Source organism: Stegastes partitus, unplaced genomic scaffold (genome assembly GCF_000690725.1).
Source record: "Stegastes partitus isolate 25-593 unplaced genomic scaffold, Stegastes_partitus-1.0.2 Scaffold197, whole genome shotgun sequence".
Taxonomy (NCBI): Eukaryota; Metazoa; Chordata; class Actinopteri; family Pomacentridae; genus Stegastes; species Stegastes partitus.
In genome coordinates, this window is record NW_007577928.1 from 403,175 (window position 1) to 420,697 (window position 17,523).

The 17,523-nt window shown below is 40.3% G+C and overlaps 2 protein-coding genes across 5 annotated transcripts in view; both read right to left on the reverse strand.

Annotated features, from left to right (window-relative positions):
• ubap2a (ubiquitin associated protein 2a) overlaps positions 1–6,210 on the reverse strand; it is a 15,001-nt gene extending 8,791 nt beyond the window's left edge. For 2 of the 4 annotated variants that reach the window (XM_008280512.1, XM_008280509.1), the window contains exons 1-8: positions 6,125–6,210; positions 4,303–4,440; positions 3,899–3,976; positions 3,614–3,724; positions 1,446–1,608; positions 1,258–1,338; positions 1,111–1,174; positions 383–480 (exon numbers count right to left, since the gene is read on the reverse strand). In XM_008280512.1, the coding sequence (XP_008278734.1) occupies positions 383–480; positions 1,111–1,174; positions 1,258–1,338; positions 1,446–1,608; positions 3,614–3,724; positions 3,899–3,976; positions 4,303–4,398 (691 nt within the window). In that variant the 5' untranslated portion in view covers positions 4,399–4,440; positions 6,125–6,210. Of the gene's footprint in view, positions 1–382; positions 481–1,110; positions 1,175–1,257; positions 1,339–1,445; positions 1,609–3,613; positions 3,725–3,898; positions 3,977–4,302; positions 4,441–5,563; positions 5,961–6,124 lie in introns of those variants that run through there. The other 2 variants (XM_008280511.1, XM_008280510.1) reach the window with 2 other exon arrangements.
• Positions 6,211–6,496: 286 nt separating this feature from the next.
• dcaf12 (DDB1 and CUL4 associated factor 12) lies at positions 6,497–17,234 on the reverse strand. Its single transcript, XM_008280513.1, has 9 exons — positions 16,851–17,234; positions 14,678–14,968; positions 13,388–13,666; positions 12,899–12,959; positions 12,531–12,724; positions 10,943–11,008; positions 10,525–10,687; positions 8,826–9,004; positions 6,497–8,653 (listed from the first exon to the last, which is right to left on the reverse strand). The coding sequence occupies exons 1-9, from the start codon at positions 16,908–16,910 to the stop codon at positions 8,495–8,497; spliced, it is 1,452 nt and encodes a 483-aa protein (XP_008278735.1). The 5' UTR covers positions 16,911–17,234; the 3' UTR covers positions 6,497–8,494.
• Positions 17,235–17,523: the final 289 nt, after the last annotated feature.

Below are 17,523 nucleotides of genomic sequence, written 5' to 3' on the forward strand. Positions count from 1 at the left end.
GTTGAAGGAAGCTTTTTTGCATCCAATTGTTTACTTCCCAAAAAATATTGACAAAGCAAGTGTATCCGACCATATTCATTTGGTGAATGTGCTACATAGTCTATCTAGGAGTAGTTCATTGAAATGCTGTACTAAGATCTAATAACATCACAACTGTTTGACTCCCTGAATCATTACCCATGCATATGCAATTTATAATCTTTATGAGAGCAGTATCAGTGCTATGCAGGTGGAGTAAGTGGGTAAACAAGATGCAGGATGCAGGGAGCTTATGTACATTTGCATAAAAAAAGTCACACAGGCGTGCCCAGTGCTGTCTGTTTATTGCACACACAGCTGTAAATACAAGTCATGAGCAAAATGTGCGCTCTCTAGAACTCACCGGTCCCATCTGTACTGTTGCTGTTAACCGTGTCCCAGACCTCTGTTTGTGTGGTCCCTGTTCCAGCCTCTGAGGTATAGTCCGCAGGATTGAACGTCCTGGTGAAAATTCAAGTAGAGGGATACTGAGTTACACAGAAATGCACTACAAGGCGACGGGTGGCTGGAACTGAGTGAAATCAGACGATTCAATCTTCTTCAAGTAAACAGTATCTGCTGCTTCACTGTTAACAATTTATAAGGCAAAGCTCACACTAGGTGAGCAATGGCCATTTTTGCCATTCCAGAGTTTGTCTGCTGTTGATCTCATTTTGGAGATATTTATCCAACAGTCTTGCAGCCACAAATGAGCCAAATTGTCAGTCAAACTTAAAAAAATAAGTAAATCAAGACAAAAATTGTAACGGGCAATATGACATATCCTCAGGTGAAACAAGGCTGCTTGGCCTTTGGATTTCTAGGGTTTGTGCAGAAGTTTTGTTGTGATACGTTTCTGATTTGTTTGGTGGAAACTAAAGACAATTAGTTTTTTTTCTGGGACGGTATAAAGAAAGGCTATGGAAACACATTGCAATGCTACAAGACAAAAGTCCCGCCTGAACTTGTTTAGAAACCAAATCAAAAACAAACTAAATTTAATTTTTCTTTTCCTGGCCTGAAAAAATAATTAATTTGCAACTGAAATTCTATGAAAACCATTACGAATGTGAGCATGTATTGTCATCGTACCCCATGCCTTGGGCTGAGAACCTGCTCCCTGTGGGTGCTCTGCCTCGACCTCGAACTCCAGATCCTGCATAACATTTACACAATAAGTCAAAAAAATGTACTTGCGTAGCTGCCGTACTAATCGTGTTGTACTGTGCATCTTCTCACCTCTACCACCTTTGCCCCTTCGACCTCGATCCGAACCCCTGTCCACCGGTGTCACCTCCACGCCATTCTCCTCTGGACGTGCTGCATCAGTGAAACAATGACGCCATCAAACATGATACAGAGACGCCAGAGAACAAACAGCGGACTCTGAACTAGGTGTAAATTAATGCAGTGCTTAGACTCCTTACCCTGTCGGCTCCGACTGGCCCCCTTGCCTTTGCGGTTGGCAGCGGCACGGCCCTTGCTCGCCTCTCTCTCTCCTTTCTTCTCCCTATTCTCCTTGTTCTCCTTGCTTTCTGACGGGCCTTCCTTCACCAGGGGCTTCTTCTTTCCCACCGTTTCCCATGAGGTCTACACACAGAAAAGAAATGGGATGACAGAAAAGAAATAAAACACAGAAAAAGTATAACACACAACATCAAAACTAAACCGTGTGCAGGACTAGCAATAGTAAAAACACAACAGCAGTAAAATAAGGGATCAATACACACAATGCATTGTAGTAAGCAAAACAGGTAGAGCAGCTTTCATTTTAAAAAGGACATCTTTGCCTCCACTTCAGCTACATTTCAACTCGTATCAAGTAGAGGTAGCCTCTGGTGCTTTGCAGTTGGATGATAACCACATTTGAACTCATGTACTACCCCAAATATTATATCACACCGTATAAACATTGGTGGAAGAAGTTCCAGAGGAAGAGTTATGGCAGCTATTTTTGACCAACTTAAGTAGTGACGTGTACACTATGCAGCTGTGTTATGTAAGAAAAACAAATAAAATTGTGGCTTGTTACTGCAAGATTCTTTAAATCAAATGACTCAGAATGAGATTAAGGTTAAAAAAAGGATTTAAAAACAACATACTGATTATAAGTATACCGTCACTTTAATTAGTGTGTTAATTGTTTAATAGGTCGATCTTCCTTTATGCTATACCTACACTTAGAATATAAAAAACTCATTCAGTACCCATTCCTTTTGTTTATGACGGTTTAAAATGCAAAAAGTACAGCAGAAGCAGATGTAATCAGAAGATTGCAATATCTACCATAACAGTAGAGTCATCCATGTAAAGGGGAAAAACCAGCTATTTCCTATTTTTGGACTTCCATGAAACAAAAACAACAACACGGGTAGCTGTCTGGCTGGCTGCCCTGCCCTACAGCCTCTCCTCACCATCTGTGCAGGCTGGTATGCTTCAGAAATGCGAGGACACTGACTCGAACTCACAATGCAAAGGCCGAACAACACCCAAGTGTTTGCTAGATATTTGGTAGCCTGTTTGACATAAGTCTCTGCACAATAGTGTGGCTTCACCCTAGCCCAAAAGCCCCTGATGTGAAATCAACCCAGCGATCACCAGGGCAAAGAACAACTCAGTTATGTGCCAGATTATTCCATTTTTTCTCAACTTACTTTTACATATTAAAGTAAAAGCAAACAGAAATATAAAATATCTTAGTCTACGCTTTTCCCCCCCTCGCCTGACAGGCACTCTACACAAGCCAATCTTCAAACTTGAGCTGTTTTCTGTTCTGTTCTTTCTATCTAATGCATATCTGACAGAATAGAGATGACTCTATTTTAATCAGTACAGCTGTCTTCACAAGCCACGCAATGGCTCGTATTTCTCTGGAAGCGTGCGTGACCATTTTACAAGTGAAACAACAGAGACTGTACTGGACGTGCTGCTTTCACTACATAAACTGTGTATACCCAGATATGCAGAAACTGTTTTTCTGAAGTGTAAATATTAGATCACAGGTCCCACACACACCTGCTTTTCAGTTATTCCGGCTAATTTTACTGCTGTACTAGTATTACTGTGAGGTAACCAAATTTCTTGCATGAATAATAAATATAAATATTTCAGTTTAATAAATATAAATTCTAATACAGTAGATACAGGTGCAGCTAAGGATAGTCATTGAGATGTCAAACATAATGTGTGAACTCATACCCAGCCCTGTAAAAAGTCTAATCATAAACACTGGCATGTGAGGCATTTAAAAGTACACAGTAACACTCATACAACTCTCCTATTTATTAACTCTCATGAAAACATAAAGGAATTACAGCAGTAACACCCCATAACATTCACTACCCGGTGTTTGTAAATTTGTCATTGGCATTTAATTAGATTTGTGGTCAAACACATACAACGTATTGTAAATGAGGGCCTAATTTCTAGTCAGTTCATGCTGTTGTCTTTATCCATACATTACTCAGGGCTGCTGCACATTCTGCGTTCCAAGCTAATGAAAGCTATTCACAATATCTGCAAGAGCAAATCTACAAGTGTGAAAGTAAATGAGTCGCTTCGACTGTCAGACGAGATTAAATGAGCTGTCATTTACCATGTCCGAGGTGCTTTCCAGGAGGAAATTGATGGCTCTGCTTACATCCTCATTGCAGTCATGAAGCGCAACCATACACTCATCTTGGTTCTTCCCCGTCACCTCCATCAGCTGTGGGAAGCAAAGAACGCGCATTATTAGACGCGTCTGCCAGTTAACAAGGCGTATGATGAATGACAAGATGCATAATGTAGAGCTGCTGGAACCAAGAAAGAACAAGAAAAGCTGCCCGAACTCAGCCTATTAATTAGACATGAGCCTTTTAACCATGCAAGTTTTCTTCACCTGGTTAACTTTGTCCTCAAAGTCGGCATCGCTCTTGTCATAGATCATCTGGGCAAGCCTGATCTGTTCAGCAGTAGCCTGGACCAAAGAGACAATAGGACGATTGGGGAACATTTTGGTTAACAGGAGAAAAAAGAAAGAATGAAGAATGCATATCATATAAAGGATAAACAAAATTCTTTGCTTGGTTTTTATAATCTAAAAATCACTGACAATAGGAGAAATGGTCACTGAGCAAGTGCCTGCAGCTGTCACCATTAAAAGCAGGTGTGCTGTCTAGCTGCAATCAAACCATAAACAACCAAAAACATTCTTTTCAATTGCATTGTGGTTGATTTCTGTGATTCATAGAAGTTGGGTTTCAGATTATTTTTCTCCACGTTGATGTGGTTACAGTGGCTCACCTGTATCAGTTTCTGTGGTTGTGATGTTTGAGTGGCAGCTGGCAGCGCTTTTTCCCGAGGGCCCCGGGCCTTGTCGCTGCCCAGCGAGCTCATCATATACAGTATATACAAAACTCTGTATGTACAAAATAGAAAAATCTGCAAAGGGAAACAAGAAAGATGAAAGGATAAGTGAAATCAACGAACATCAGTGTAAATTACCAGTACAGTCACAACGCTAAGACTCACTACTTTCCTTTGTGTGAGTTCATAGAAGTGTTTAATACCAGAAGTATGTGTTTTGAGCAGGGCTAAGCCTTATTGCACAATCATGAATACTGGCCTTATGGAGGCTGTAAGACACACAGTTGGCCTGGTGATGCAACAGCTTTGCCGCAAATCTGGGTCAAGGAGGTAGAGCGACCCAGTGTCCTCTTACAAACAGCACAGACCACAATGTGTGTGTGTGAGAAGCAGAACAAACACTACACACCCTGTCCCCACATCCCCTCTTGTTGCTAGATAGTTTAAAGCACCTGGCTCAAAGCTACTCATACTTTCGATGGCAAATATTAAACACTTCTCTCATTACCACATGCACACAAGTGGGCTTAATTCACCTGCAAAATGGATGGAAAATGTGATTGCTTAGTGTTTGGTCCTGCAACTTGAATAGCAAACTTTGACTGAAGTTCCCATCAGTCGAATAACAGACATTCCCACTGATCCATTTGTTATGTCAGAGAACAATAGCAATCCAGCTTACAGTGTCTGAGTGACGCTGGCAAATACAAAGCTGCCATTGGCTGAACAAATCTAATGCACAAGGACAAACAAGCATTAAATGCCGTTTAACTGAAAAAAAAAAGTCAAAATCTTTATGTCACTGAGAATCTAATGCAGCCGCAAATCACATCAAATGAATCAATGACAACATATCAGTGCAATTGCGAGTATCGATGGTCTAAGACACAAACAATAACAAAACAATCCGTCTGCACACCTCAATTGCTGTCACATTTGTTTGGAAATTCAGAAATGACAGATCAAATAAGAGCTAAGTTTCACGTACATGTGCGTTTATGTATATTGACATTTCATAATTCTTATAATTAGCCACAGATTATGTTAGTAGTATAGAAAGCGGAGCGTTGTTGTGAGCCAATGCTAACGTTAGCCAATTACCGCTATGTTACTTATTTCTTAAGTGTGTGATATGTTGTTGTACGGTTACAGATAAAGGTCCATATAAATCTATCAAAAACCAAACAAATTCCTGTACCGTCGTTTTTAACTCAACACTGACCGACTTTGTGCTGTTGGTACTCCGGTCCCCTTTGTCCTCGCTAGCATGAACTGAAGTTAGCTACCAACATGCTAATGCTGACACTGAAGCGTCGATAGTGAACAAACGATGCGGTGGGAATGCAGCTAGCTAGCGATGCTATCTAAATCTGGTCCAAGTTGATAGCCAGCGGCCGTCAAACTGGCTCGTTAAAGTCTTCTATGCACTTAGAGGTTCGCACACTTGTCTAGCGATTGTGGCAGAAACACCAGACGTGTCTTTAACATCTAAATTACAGGCTAACCGGCTAACAACAAAAGGTGTCTCGAATCTGAAGAAAAGGCCTCGCAGCGGAGCACAATCCCATCCCGACATTGCTCGCCGGGAAACAAGACAACAGAAAAATTGCGAAAGACATCCTTCACAAGCCCGTCTGAGCGAAACAAAGAAGCTCGCGACCAACTGTTTCGGCGACAACGCGATTATGTGTACGGCCTAAAGGCGACGAAATACGTAAAGTAAAGTTGAAAAACATTAGGAAATTAGTGTTTTTATTACCTGCTAACACGCTTCACTCGGCCAGCAGCAGACAAGATGGTCACGTGACGTGCGCTGCCGCGGTAGATGCTCGGCTCTCGTCTCCAGGTCACAACTCTTTACACCGAATGATTACTACCAGCGACGTGCAGCTAAATCAGGATTTACATTTTATATATTTTTTTAAATTTTATATATATACTGGTGTGCTTATTTAGAACGCACACAGCTCCGTATTTCTCCAGCATATGATCACAATGCAGACTGCACTCCTACTGACACACAGACCTTTCTGTCCTGAGAACGACCAAATGCTTGGAGTGACCCACTTTCATTCAGGAGACAACCTCCAAACTGGATAAAAAAAACAATGTCAGGCACGAAACCAACACGTTACATCAATATACATTTTATTTGTATTATTTACTCCTTTTAAAGATTTAATAGCTTTTTCCCAGATGTTTATATCTTACAATATCCTCAGATTCAGTCATTTGTAAAAACATTCATGAGGCATGTATAAAAAAAACAGGGCATCACCAAGTCGACAGGTCAATCCACACACTTTCTCAGACATATACATAAAAATGTATGCAATTGTCCCTATGTATTTTACACATACATATACACATTTATATATAAAATACACTTTAAAAGTGTTGGTTATTTGTTCAATTTGTGGTCCTAATTGGGGTTTCTCTTTTTCAACCTATCATCATGAAAACTGGAGAAAAGTTCCATGTAGAAAAGGAAAATGATGATCGCCTGTGGCAGTCTTTCACAGAAAGACTCAAGGAAGGCAAAAACGGAACTCAAGCCTACCCTGCCTCTGCCGAACAAGGAAAAGAGCCGAATCGCTCACTCCTTGGTACAAAACGAGGAGAAAAAAGAAAAAAAAAGGTTTTACAACTGTGACAACAAATGTATGTGCCTGTAGCATTTAACTCCAGGGTAGAGTCCAAAAAATTCTCATTAGTTCTCCCTGCATCCTTCTGGCTGGATGGCTGAGAGGATCAAACTGAGCTACTACAGGTCTTCTTCCCAGTTCTGGTAGAGGAGTCGTGAGGGGTTTCAATCCAGTACATAAAGGCTCCTCTATCTATCTATCTACTGTCTATCTATCTATCTAACTATCAATCAATCATTTGATTATGTTTAACTTGCAACCAAAACTTCAAATTTGGGGGTAAATTGTCTCGTAACACCAGAGCAGTCACTGATCAGGACTGGAACACAGTCAATGCAAACGCTAAAAAGCATTCTGGTCAAAGACAAGCAAAATAAAAAAAATAATTAAAAAAAAGAGCAAAAAAATGAAACAAAAAAGAACAATCAAACAATTCAACCCTCAAAATAAGCAGATATAAACACTCCTGACCAGCCAAATAAAAGTGACGGAAAAGGTGAAAATAAATACAAATAAAGCAAATTAGAATATGGGCAGGAGTATGCCTGTCCAATCACACGGTCAAAAAATAAAATATGCTTTTTTTTTTGGGAGGAGGGGGGGATTAATTCACAGCAGAACAAAAACACTGCATTTATCAATCTTAATGTTTCTCCTTTACATTATCTCAGTAAGGATAAGATTAACACAAAGTCCCATATTGATTGGCTTCTTTGTTTTACTTCTGACAGGAGAAGAGAGAAGTTCTTTGAGATTGTTGCGGGCTGTTCCAACGAGTAAATATTCAAATGTCAAACTGCACTCCAGCTCAGTCCTTCAAAATTAAATGTCTCTTCAGTCCTTCTTCCTCTCTCGCTCTCTTTTTATTGCTGTCCATTTAAGTGAGAGAATGAAAAGGAACTTTCGGGAGAGAATTCCACAAGTTTTTCCACAAAGACGCTGTCATTTATCACAGAGTAAGCAGCGGTAAACACTATCCTTACGTACAAAAACAAGCCAGCAAAAGACCAGAGCCTAATCCCTGCAGGTTGGATGTAAATGTTTTCAATAATGAGAACACATGTAACTTTATTCTTAATGTTTTTCCAAAACTCTTCTGAGTTCCTCAGTGGCAGACTTTGCAGCTCTTGAAAATTATTGGTTAATTGTTTGTACATTTTTATATATATATATATAAAAAAAACTAAGTAGCTGAGGTGAAAGGTGCAAAGGGATAGTTAGAGAAGAAGGGATAGTGTAATGGTGGACACAAATATACACAACAATACTGAAAGCCGTGACACGCTGAGTGAAAAATCATGCTCCTGAGTCCATGTGAGAGCAAAACAGAGTGATAACTTAGTGAGCAAGAGGGATACCAAGGACAGTGATGCCGATGAACTCAAAGAGGGAGAGGGATGGCGGGGCTGGTTAAGTAAAGGTCTGGACGAGGATGTAGTGACAGAGCGATGGAGGAGGAGGAGGAGGAGGAGGAGGAGGAGAGGCTAGCTCCACAGTCCTGCGTAGTTGCCGTGCAGGCCAGAACAGAGTGGTCCACCTGCTACAAACAGCTTGGTGCCGGAGTCGTCATAGCAGTGGGTGTACACTGCGTTGGGGAAGGAATGAATGTCTGAGAAGTAACTCCTCCACGTCTCATCGTGATTCTGGAAGCAATGCAGAGAGTAGCAGAGAGACAATATGGGTTAGGAGAGACAAAAGGAAACATTTGTGATAGCATATCTAATCTTGAAGTACAGTGCGACTATGGTGGTGCTGAATCAACTACAGTTTACTTTTAATAAAGGCGACATTCACAAAAAAAGAAAAAAAGTGTACCAGCCAGCCTTTTCCTGTCGTGAGCTTGAGGATGCCATCTCCAGGGCACTTTCGATATCCTCCGGTGGGACTGAAAGGGTTCTCCAGGAATCTCTGAGCTCGGATGTCGTAGAAGAGAAGAGAACCATGGCCAGTGCCCACCGTCACAATGTGCTCATAGAAACTCACCGAACGGATCCCTGTACAGACACAGATGTGTTAATGCAAGTTTACTCAAAAGTAAATAAATACTCTCCTCTCCTCCTTTGTGCTTTCTAATTTAAAACTTGACTCTTTTGGAGTTGCTGTATCACTGTCTACCCACACAGATCTGAGACATACGAAACCTTTGAAACAGAGAAATTATGCTGAAATTACCCATCAAATTTATAAAACTGTTGCTGCTTTTATAATATGGACTGTAAATGTCTTTTAGCTACCATGGAAAAGACTTGGAATCACAACTTTGTAAGGACTTAATTCTACAGCAGTGAAAGAAACTAGGCTGCACAGTCAAAAGATGGCAAAATCGGGTATGTTAACATTCCAGAGCACAAAGTAGAAGAAGCCGAAAACAAAACCAGGGGTGTGTTTCAATACCCATACTACCATGCTATATATAGTATGTCAGAAAGAGACAGCGAGTATGTCCCAATACACTGTACATCAAATGCAGTGCGACAAAAATACCAGGATGTCCTACTACATCTGGTCTCCTTTTGTAGTATGCCAGCATGCTTTTCTGGCCATGCTGACTCACAATTCTCTGCGCAGCTTAAGATTCGTCACATATGTCACAGCGTCTCGCTTGAGTAACAAGCCTGAGCTGCAGAGAACGCACAAACAGGTGACTTCACTCCACAGACTGCGACAGATGTAGGAGCAAAGCTTAAGACAGAATAATTTGACAAAGTAGTATTCACCAATTGTTTGCAAGCTGCATGCAATAGTATGTACTTTCTAAGGCTACTGTAGTATGTATTGAAAGGAAAAAGAAAAAGTATGTGATTTGGAAAGCAGAGCAGAGCTCAACAAAACCTTAAAGAACAAACTTTGGTCATCTCTGGGAGAAAAGTGAGAGAAAACTTCAGGAGTTGTTTTCAGCTGATATTGACCATGTTTCATGCTGTCCAAAGGCACATTTTCTAATTCATAATCCTTTCACATTCCTGCCACACTCCTGAATTTCCCCAAAGGGATGAATAAAGTATCTATCTATCCTTGCATGACAGTCAAGGTTTTAATAGTATCTCATGTGGTAACGCTCCACTATGTTTTAAATCAATTGCACAGTAAATACAGGACTTAAGCTGGACTTCAGAAAAAAACACATTTCAAATTAAATCGAAATCGGACTCCATTTATGACAAAAATTACAATTACATTGTTTCACCCTAACCATTCAACCCTACTGATGAGTAATATGAGCTCAATATTTGCAGTATTCAGTGTTTCAATCTTCCATATGTACATGAATTCCTCAAAAGCCACCTCAAAGGAATGCAAAAATGTTTTTACAAAGTTGAGGATTTATATTTTCTACTATTATCATTAATGTTTTTGAATACAAGACTTTAAGATGCATATAAAAATACATTATGGAACCTCGGCTACTGACGAGTGTTCTTTTAATATGTAAACACCATTAAGTATTTTAGGTAGGTCAGCTGCTGTCTGCTTGTATTATTAGCTTCTTTTGGAAGTTTTGCAGGTCACTTACCGCTTCCTCTCTCTCTGGAATTAACAGACTTGATGCTGTGTGTAGGCTGCCTTGGATCCAGAAAGGAAACATGGGCCTGAGAACCCACAGCATACACCGACCAGTCCTGCCCATATGCCAGGCACACATTCTCTTTGCAGTGAGGCAGCTTGGTGGACAGTATCTAGAGGCAGCAACACGGAATGTTAAATGGTGAGAATTATAGCTGCCAACACTGAACAAATTAAGTTTCTTCTTTGTGTATCACTCAAGTGTGAGTATGAGCATCGATCAAGTTCTATCAAGGATAACCTCACTCTGAAACTCTAAAGTGTCAGAAAATATCAAATTTGAAAAATATTTGCTGTTGTAGTGGAAAGCTGATCATATCTGTAACATATTTTTGTACCAAAAACAATTATTATATCATGTATTGTACCTTGCACAAATTATGCTCAGCTTTCCACAGGTGGAAATAGCCGTCCAAGGACACAGCACCCAGTTCCTGAAAAAGCAAAAACAACAGAGAAAGCCAAGACATAAATGATTGAAGCTGAGGCGAGTGGAGGAAGAACCCAGAAACAGCAGTACTGCTACTCTGAGATGAGAAACTCAAGTGTTTGGTTTCAGAACAGCTGATTTAACACAATCAACACTGAAAATGTTTACTGAGTTAAACATGTGTCTAGCGAATGCAAAAAAAAAGCCACAGTCAGATCTTTGACAATATGACACACCACGGCAACAGGTAAATAAAGAGAAGAGCTACATTTTAATCTCGACAGTACAAATATTAATGTGTTGAATTAGAAAAATAATAATACACTTAAGGAAAAGTTTATTTACAATTATGATTTCACCTCATAGTTTCCATGGTAAAAATTATTTGGGTGATTTGAAGTAGAAAAGGCAAACAACTTAAGACTGCAAACTAAACTAAAACTCACGTTTGCTGCATTAATTCCAGGCTTGCAATCCTAAAGACTTTAAAACACTCTTAAGATTGCATCCAAATCATCATTCAGCAATAATATTCACATAATCTCGACTCTGACATGGTACCTATGAAAGGAATGTTCCTATAGTGCAGCAAATCAAAGTATAATACCATTCAGAAATCAGTGTAGATATGTTGAGTTTCACACAGGTTTTCCTTTTTTTTAAAAAATTTTTGCAAGTAATCTACTATGAATGTTTCAGTGAAAAGTAAGGCAGAACAATTAATCAATTTCAGATTGAATGAGCATAATGTAATAGAAGTGATCTGACAGAAAATGAGGTGCTGCACCTCTCCTGCTCTGTTTTTAGGCTTTCGAAAATCACATTAGTTCTGAACACCAAAGTCACTCCTCAATACAACTAACTCACACTGTGGCTACACCGAATACATAATGCACATGGACTGTTCACAGAGCGGATGAGCCGTGGAATGTATGGTTTTTGTGGCTATGCGTGTACATCTTAGGGTTGTTGCAAAGCTAGATGGTGAACTTTCATTTTGGAGTTGTTGTTTTGTCAGTGTCTGGACCCAGTGCAACCCTGTGAAACCTAAAAACATAAACTATAATATGGTTAAGTTAATATCTTAACAATTCAGTCGACTCTATCAGGGATACACTTCTTACTAAACAACCATCAGCTAGTACTGACAAATGAAGGCTTTTTTTTGGCCTTTTCAATATTACAGTGTACAACAGCTCTAATACCCACACACAGGTTATAAAGACAACGTAGAGGTTTTTCATCTTATGTAATATTAAAATGTGAGGACAAAGATCAGTGCATTCATCCTACATTATTGACTAATTGATCATAAAAATGTAACATTAGTAAAGACAGGCCTTGTATGACGAACTAATATCCAACATAGATTCTAAAATTCTCTCAACATAAAGTACAAATGAATGTGCTTGAATACAAATGAGCATCAAGTCTGTAATGTCTACTTCTCTTTTTCATGTCCTGTGTTTTCCTAAAAGTACGCCACTTAGGTGATTTCCCGATAGCTGCATGAGATTGAAGCTTACTTTATGGTTGTTGTTGAAGGCCAGAGCGCGGACTTTACAGTTGTACGGGTTGGTGTACTCCTTGGGGATGTCCTTGAGGGCGCGGTGGGAGATGTGGGCATAGGAGGGTACCGTCTCCTCATTCTGACTCCTCTTAGCCTGGCTCATCACTTCCTCTGTAACTTCCCAGAGGCCCATGGAGCCATCTCTGGACCCTATGAAATAAAACACACACAGGGCTCATCTGTGTTACTACAGAGACTATTAATCTACTACATGCACACATATGTGGTATAATAAAAAAAAACAATTGTGGTGTGTAGAACATTAGCTTTGAAACAAGGAAACTTGTGCCCAATGGTCACACAGCTTAAATAATGCTAACTCACCAGACACTGCCATGTTGTCACTGATCCATGCTATGGAGAATATCCAGTCATTGTGACCATCCTGAAAAACAAACAGTTACTATGTTAAAGTTATACAACCTCTTGTGCTTGAAGTATAAATGCGGAAGAGATAATGTCAAACAGCGGCCAGGCAACATTGGCAAGATATTATCACGTTAATAAAACTGTGGCATTTCTTTCCTATCTGGCTGAAGGAGAGAGAACCTTCACAAACATCTGACTCACAAACTGAGTATCAGATGTCAGCATTTTCAACAAAACTGATGACTTGTTAAAACTGCGACTTCTGATAAGACAAACACAGATAAGCCATTCTTACAACACTCAAGTCATGGCTGGTACACAAAGAGTTCAACATAATTCAAAGAGTTAAAAAAAAAAAAAAAAAAACATTAAAAAAAGGAAAAGACTGGATTAGCAACCATAAGCCACAACTGTCAGTAAAGCCCAACAGTTCAAACCACTTACATCTCCAACACAAACAGGGTCCAGTGTTGGCAGTTGGTAGATGGCTAGGCTGTTGGGGTTGTCTCCTCCAGTGGCGAGCAGTGTTCTCGAGGGGTTGAGTTCAATAGCGTGGATCCCACAACCCTGCTGGTCCAGCCGAGCACGAGAAGCCCCTGTGGGGTGGTAATGCCGCCCCGCCACCACTGCACCCACTGCCCCCGAGCCTCCATCGCGACACTCCCTGTCCTTCAGCATAGGAATGCCTGTTGTCTGTCCTGTAAGGACGTCAGCTACAAAAAGCTGCAAGTAAAAAAAGAAAATACATTTAGAAAGAAGGGGGAAAAACGGTCAAAAGCCTAAAGATTATTTAGGTGTATGACTGATTTTTCTGTCACTTCAAAATGTGTAGGAGTAAAACATCCTGAATATACTGATAAGTGCTAAATTTGGGTCCAGGGATCTGAATAACCTTGACAAATCTAATATTACCCTGGTATTTAAGAAACAAAATCATTGAACATTAACCACATTAAAGTAGTCATTGAATGAAAACATGTTCAACATGGCACATTCCTGGAAATGGGAGCAGATGATTATAAGTAGCTTGTATCTATTATTCAAAACAATAAAGCGAAGTCACTCTGTCTGTAAAAAACTCTGGACACATGGATGGTGGGTTATTTACTTTAAGGCCAATAAGTGATTAAATAATTATAAGCTCATTTTTGAACTGAATCTGTAGACACCTTAACTCCTTCACGAGCCTGAGATTTTGAGTTGCTGAACCTCAGACTAGACCGTTTCACACTCAAATGCAAACTGTCCCTGTGCATACAGCCACAGTCTTATGACCCATGCAGTCCTTCTTCATTGGTAATGCACAGAGACAAAATCCTGAGGTCAGTAAAGGGGACACCCATTTACTGCACCGAAAAAATCAAGCGTGTATATTATAGATCAAAACTTGCCACTTAAAAAAATAGCTTCACCTACAACTCAACCCATTTGTGTTTCTGAGAAACTTTTTTCTGTTGCACATCCTTTTGACTTGTGTGATATACTACCACACGAAAACAACAAAAGAACTTGATCATTAAACTGCTAACTTGTATGTTGATATCACCCTTGCTAGTTAAGGTGTTTACATTACAGTTTTTCATAAGCTAAGAATTATTTTTCTGTCTTTATAATGCATTTATTTGAGTGAATGTAAATCTAGTGATTAAATCACTGCACCTTGACTAACATCAAGTGTCACAATTATATGGAAAAGCCAAACTAATGCACGTTCACAACCAAAGGGCATCTCACCGTGTTGCACTTGGTCCCACACACCACCTGCCTGTGGTTGAGCCACTGTGAAGCAAACACCTTGTTGAGTCGTCCCAGAGAAAACTCCCTCTCTTTGAGGATGCCAGGGAGCCTGCCGGCCGCAAAGCCACGCAGGCTCCGCTGGAGCCGCAACTCATGTTGCTGTTGAGGTCTGAACTCCCGCCCCCGGAGGGCACATACCACAGAGCGCCGACTACACCACCACTGCTGGGCATGACGTGATGAACAAGAAACACGGCTCCGCTTGTGTGGTGTCTGACACCAGCCCAGCTGTGGAAAGAGATGGGAAGAAGATTAAGTGCCTAAAGATTAATTTAGGAATAAGCAGATGTCGTCTGACAAGTCCTAAATGTTTCAGAGATGATCAAGTATTGTGCTTTACATACAATGGAGTGCACAAAAAAGCCAATTACTGATGTCAACATAAAAATCAAATACATTTTAAATGAATGTGCTCTAATTGCATTACATCCTTTTCTTATTCAGCTTTCTTCATGCATATTTTAAAATCTCAACCTATCCGTGCTTAGCCGGACCCATCCCCCAGAGGATTGTGGACACACAGCTCACTGGTACAGATTAACAGCCTTACTGGATCATTGGAGTATTACAACAAAAACATACACGCTTGTCGACACTGACACTTCATGGGGCTTGGTCAGTACAGGCCTGGTGCACACAATAGGGCTGAATTTGAACATCTCGCTCAGGTAGATTTGTAATGGCGGCCAAAAATGGAGGTGCAGGCTACACCTATTACACTGCAATAACAATGGCCAAGAACACAATGAAATCTCTTACGCCCAGACAAGTGCATATTAAAAAACGCACAGACCGAGTCACATCATCTGCAACGTAAGCGTGACACTTATGTTTGTCTGTCAAAACATTCATTTAACCTTTCCAACACCAAGGTGGTTGTTGCTAAATCTTTCATGAATAAATAAAACATGGACTTGGTCAGTGCAACTAAAGCTGCAATCTCACGTCCCAGTTTAGTCCGTTGGCCTATCTATTGTTGCATTGGTTTAATAGATACTGAAGCACACAAAAAAGTGAATGCATAATTGGGCAAAATCATTTAAATTTATTCAAATGGCAACAGAATTATATCTAAGAATCCATACAAACAGAAGAGGTACCATAGAGTATGTGCTGTAATCACTTAAAAGAAATTGTTTAACAGTCATCCATTGTAATACATGTATATTGACTGGATATCAAAGTAATCTGTAGTGCTTCCTGTTATTCTTTTGTTGTTCACTGATCGTCTTGTCAGAACTGAGTAAATATTAGGTTGGAAAATATTTGTGTTATCAAGGATGTGGATCAAATGTACTGGTGAACGACGGTGGCCACACCGGCCCAAGCGATGCCTTAACACTGCTGACATGCAATGCAGTTCAAAAAAGACGTCAATATATATTTAAACAAATATAGTGACACCGCCATTTAATTTCAGTTTTATGTCAAGTAACATTTCGTGGTGCTATAATTGGGGTCAAGACTGACTGTACGAGCAAAATGTTCTTGTTGATTATAATGGACGTTGTTGTCAGCAAACGTCCAATTCATTATCCTGGACAAGCGATCTGTGGTCAGTCTGTACGTAAGGTAACCTGGCTAGTCAGATTAACTGTTAACGTTTGTGCTACAGCTATGTCTGATCAGCTATTTTCAGGAAATTTACGTTTCCAGTGAGAAGCGCTGGTCTTGTTGGTGTTTAAATGTGCCAAGTGATGACCCCAACCGAATAAAGGACTGTCAGTCTAATCTAACTGCTTAAAATGTCAATGGTTACGATAAAATAATAGCCCCAATAAGGTGAGGTAACCAAACCTCTGACTAACGTTAGCTGTCTTAACGATAATGGACTGCTGTTGGCTAACGTCGTGCTAACGTCTAGCTAACGTTAGCAGATTCCGACTTTCTGATAGAAATAGGCTCTATTAATGTTTTGACCAAAGCACAACTGAGCTTGTTAGGTGTATGTTTTTTTCCATATGATGCAGCGGTTACTCTGCCAAAATGTCGTCAATATTCTGCCTCCAGCATAGCTCGTATCAGCTAAATCTGGTTAGCCCTATGCTAGTTAGCATGCTAAGACAACTGACTAGCTAGCTAATATGGAACAGCACCGGTTTCCGCCTACCTGTTGTTGGTCCTTGGGCTCTCCTGCCTTCCTTTTCCTGCTAACTGTTTTTCTCGCCATAATCTGACACACACAGTTCCCTCACCCACATGGAGGGTAAAAGTGACGCTGGACACTGGATCATATAATGGCGATATGCTATTTTGTTCCTTGGCCCTCGCTGGCAGCGTCCAACGACGAGGAAGGGCGATCACATACGGGTGAGGTTGGTTAGTCGCAGGCTAAGACTATCGCTCAATTTCTATCGCTAGCCTGCTTCCCAGCCTCGTAAATAATGCGACTCTCAGTCCGCACAAACTACTCAGTTTCGTCAGAGTCGCTAACTAAAGTCAGAGGGTTCACACTCTTTTTTCCCCTGCCAAGTCGCGTCAGCAGCAACGGCAAAAGCATTGAGCAGCGCGCAGCCGCACTCATATTAAACATCAACAAAAACAAGGTCGTACGTGAACGGGAGCGTCATGCGTGCGCGTTCACGCCAGCTGCGTGAGACCCGTTTATCTAAATGGGACCTCTGTGTTAAGGACATCATGTATTTTTTGTTTTAGCGACAAAACTAATTCTGCAAGCAAATTATTTAATCTTAGAAATCTTAATATATACATATGTAAATGAAACCTCCACACCCACACACATAATCATTTGATAACGTAAAGCTATTCATTTTAAAAATATA

Excerpts from the sequence above, each read along its gene's own strand:
- dcaf12 (XM_008280513.1), bottom strand. The coding sequence starts at position 16,910 with ATGGCGAGAAAAACAGTTAGCAGGAAAAGGAAGGCAGGAGAGCCCAAG. Across the intron at positions 14,969-16,850 it reads AGCCCAAGGACCAACAACAG|CTGGGCTGGTGTCAGACACC; the intron begins GTAGGCGGAAAC and ends CTCTTTCCACAG. Across the intron at positions 10,688-10,942 it reads CTGAGCATAATTTGTGCAAG|ATACTGTCCACCAAGCTGCC; the intron begins GTACAATACATG and ends TGCTGCCTCTAG.